At 33.3% G+C, this 3,907-nt stretch overlaps 1 protein-coding gene across 1 annotated transcript; it reads left to right on the top strand.

Moving 5' to 3' along the window:
• The first annotated feature begins 532 nt into the window (after nucleotides 1-532).
• LOC110618856 lies at nucleotides 533-2,086 on the top strand. Its single transcript, XM_043958188.1, has 3 exons — nucleotides 533-1,162; nucleotides 1,579-1,646; nucleotides 1,740-2,086. Exons 1-3 carry the CDS (start codon nucleotides 536-538, stop codon nucleotides 1,816-1,818), a joined length of 774 nt encoding a protein of 257 aa, XP_043814123.1. The 5' UTR covers nucleotides 533-535; the 3' UTR covers nucleotides 1,819-2,086.
• The last annotated feature ends 1,821 nt before the right edge of the window (nucleotides 2,087-3,907 follow it).

The following is a 3,907-nucleotide window of genomic DNA, read 5'->3' as shown; positions in this document are numbered from 1 at the left end:
CCGCCTCTAGTTTTCATTTCATGTTGTCCAAGCTTGGACTGGTTGAAATTCACCGGTCCCCAGCTTGAGGGGAGTTAAGAAGTATGGAATCAAATCTCAAATGATCGATACACCACACAAGTTACGGCACGAGAACGCATTCATATTCTTTATTTTCAAGAAATCTCTTAAAATATTTCTTAATATTTAATAAAATTTAATATTTTTAATATGAATATAATTATAAAATTAATAAAAAATATCTTTTTTAATAAGTGTGAAAAATAAAATAGACTTTTAATTTTATTTTATTTTCAAAAAATCTTTTAATATTTAATAAAATTTAATATTTTTAATATGGGTATAAATATAAAGTTAATAAAAATTATTTTTTTAATATTGATTTAAAATTACAAAATGAATTTCTTTTATGATAGTATTAATTGAGTGTACCATCTTAATTTGATGAAATAATATTTTAGGATTATGCAATAAATTTTCGTATATAAGTATAATTTTTTAGAAAAATTTTACTTAAAAACTCGGCCGATCATATATGTCCAAAACACAATCATATGGTTCATTAATTTTAGTCACACGCCAATTATTGAAGGAGCAAATTCAACCATACACAGAAGAAACGAGAGAGACGGAGAAAATGTCAACCACACTTTCCGATCATCAAGACACGAACCTTGAACGGATTTTATTGATCACAAATCTTGTGGTGGAGCTTCCATCGGCGGTGCTCGATCAGCTCTCTTCAGTTCACAAACCTCGCTATGCACTGATCAGCATGATCATGTCTCTCATAATCATGCTCATCTCAGTTCTTGATTTTGTCCGAATGGGTCGAAGACAAAGAGTCAAATGGATGAAAAGAGACAAGATCATACCTTGGTTTTATTCCCAAGGTCCCAGTTTCAAGCCTCTGGGGACATTTGCCGATGTTGTCGGATTAGTTTGTAGCATCTTCCAATGTGTTTCAGCAGCAGTTGCTTATGAGTTTCTGTCTCATAAATCTGATAATCCTATCAAAATCTCTGTTTGGCCATTGATCTTTGCTTTTGGTGTATTGCTTACTAGATTTCCAAGGAATCATCGGTCGGAAATTCACCGGGAGAATCCTGCTCAGAGAAACCTCCGTGAGCTGCAAGATTCTGAAACTTCATTATACTATGGAGATAAGAAGAAAGACGGGAAATATTCCGAGAAAATTAAGAAGGCGAAGAGGAAGAAGCGTGAGGAATTAGCGAGGTTAAAGGAGCTTCATACAATAAAGGGGCAAGTTGAATCAGTGGCAGAACTCAGGGAGCTTGAGATTGACTCTGATGAACAGTACTATTCTGTTTGAGAGGCTGCAATTTTATATAGATTATGCTTAAGGACTAAAGAAATAGTTGATTAGGCAATAATAGTCCTATCAAAATCTCTGCTTGGCCAATAATCTTTGCATTTGGTATATTATGTTATAGATTTCCAAGGAATCCTCCTCCAAAATCAGCCCTTGAGCGCTTAGAAACTGCTCAAACTTCCCAGCAAGGACTGCAATCTCCTAATTACTCGTCCCCTTCTTCTGAAACTCCATTACTCTTCCAGGATAAGAATTCTTACTGGGAATTGTCTGAGATGGCTGAGGAGGCAAAGAGGCGTGCAGAAATAGCAAGGTAATGATGCAACTGAAGCTTATTACAGATATTTGTCCAATCAATAGTTTGTGTTGCTTGTTAACTGAATGCTATGATCTTTTGGGCTACCAGGTTAAAGGGGCATGTGGAATCGGTGGTGAGACTCAAGGGACTTGACATTGACCCCATTGAACAGTACTATTCTTCTTGAGAAGATGCCTCCGTATTTGTTGACACTATCTTTTAATTCTTGTTGTGTTTATGGATTCTGACATGGAGAATCCAGCTGTGCTCTGAGATCAGTATTCTCTCCCGGAGAAACCAAGATTAAAATCCAAAGAACAGAACTTTTGTGAGATTATGGATTTACCCTCTGTTGTGATGCAAAATAATTTTATAACAAAATAGTATTTTTCTTTGTTGTACATAGAATTCAATTTTCATAATACATTGCGGCTTTTGTAATTTGATCCTGATAATGCCAGACTTCCTCTACTTGAGATCGGGTCTAAGAAAAGAACACTGTCTCAAAACCCATCAAGCCTTAAGCAAATCGACTCTTGAGCCTCGATCCAGACACGGCAGAGCAGGCCGGACCTATCGTAGACCCGGATTTAATGAAAAGTAATTCGGTCTAATTAAATATCCCTAATTGACAAAAGGAAGAGGAATAAAAGAGATAAACTTCTTTCTCTTCGTCTAAACTCACACGATTATTGTAAACTCTATTTTATGGATCCGAAAACATAAAATCCAATAGCATGAAGTGTTTTTCTTGCATATTTTTAATAAATCATTGTTTATTATATATAAATGTTTGAGTTATTTACATGAATTTTAGTAGCAATTTGTCATCACTATATGCTTAATCTCTAAATATTATAATAAAAATGATCCCATCAATATTTTTAGTAGAGGACTTAAAAATCTATTTTATTAGTCTAAAATTTGATTTTTCTAGATTTAAATAATTTATCTGAACATGACCAGACCTGATATCACCTTTGTTGTCCAACAGCTCACTTACAACAGCCTCGTGTCTGCCTTTGGCACACTCTCATACACCTCATGAAATACTTACGTGGTTGTTCCTCCAAAGGCATTGTTTTCCAACATCATCTTCCTTTCAGCTGCAAGCATACTGTGATGCTGATTGGGCTACCTGTCCAACTAGTCAACGGTCCATTACTGGGTTTTGCATATTTCTTGGCCCCTCTCTTATCTCTTGGAAGGCTAAAAGGCAAGCTACAGCTAGTCGCTCCATTGAAATGAATTTCATTCCTCCTTCAAGATTTTAACATTCCTGTTTAAACACCAATCCCTCTCCATTGCAATAACAATCCAATTTTTCATGAACACACTATTGATTGTCATGTCGTTCGCAATCACATTCTCGCTGGTTTTCTCAAGACAACCCATTTGCCATCATGCCTTCAACTTGCTGATATTTTTACTAAAGTACCAACTGCCTCTAGTTTTCATTTCATGTTGTCCAAGCTTGGACTGGTTGAAATTCACCAGTCCCCAGCTTGAGGGGAGTTAAGAAGTATGGAATCAAATCTCAAATGATACACCACACAAGTCACAGCACGAGAACGCATACATATTTTTTATTGAGCCAACTGTATATTCTGTTATTGAATAGTATAAGACATTCCAAATTTTTCTTCACACTTGTATATATAGACCATCATATTTTGCAATTATACTCGTATTAAAAATATTAAATTTTATTAAATATTATGAAATATTTATTGAAAATAAAATAAAATAAAATAAAATAAAATAAAATTATAATAATTAATTTATACATAATTACAATATAAAAATAGACTAAAATTATGAAATGGCTTATTCATGAATTTAACTTGACGGTACGTATATCTGAGTAAATCTGATAAAACTCAAATTTTATTCTCCCGATTTTTAATTTCTATTTTAAAAACAAATTACGATATGAAATACCGTGTTAAAAATTAAAATATTATAATACCAAACTATTAAAATTATATTTTAGGAGTATGTAATAAATTCTCGTGCGTAAGAAAAATTATACTTAAAAACTCGGCCAATCATATGCCCAAATCACAATCATAGAGTTCATTAATTTTAGTCACACGTTTCAGGTTGCCAAACACATTAAAATTCAATATAATTCTAAATTTTCAAAATGCAAAATACGAAAACAAAAATTCATGTTGAAATTGAAATTGAGATACATAATATCAAATAAATCATTTTCGCAATTACTGAAGGAGCAAATTCAACCATACACAGAAGAAACGAGAGAGACGGGGAAA

This window comes from Manihot esculenta, chromosome 7 (assembly GCF_001659605.2).
Source record: "Manihot esculenta cultivar AM560-2 chromosome 7, M.esculenta_v8, whole genome shotgun sequence".
In the NCBI taxonomy this organism is placed as follows: domain Eukaryota; kingdom Viridiplantae; phylum Streptophyta; class Magnoliopsida; order Malpighiales; family Euphorbiaceae; genus Manihot; species Manihot esculenta.
Note: the sequence above shows the minus strand (reverse complement) of the source record. Positions and strands in the feature narration are given on the sequence as shown.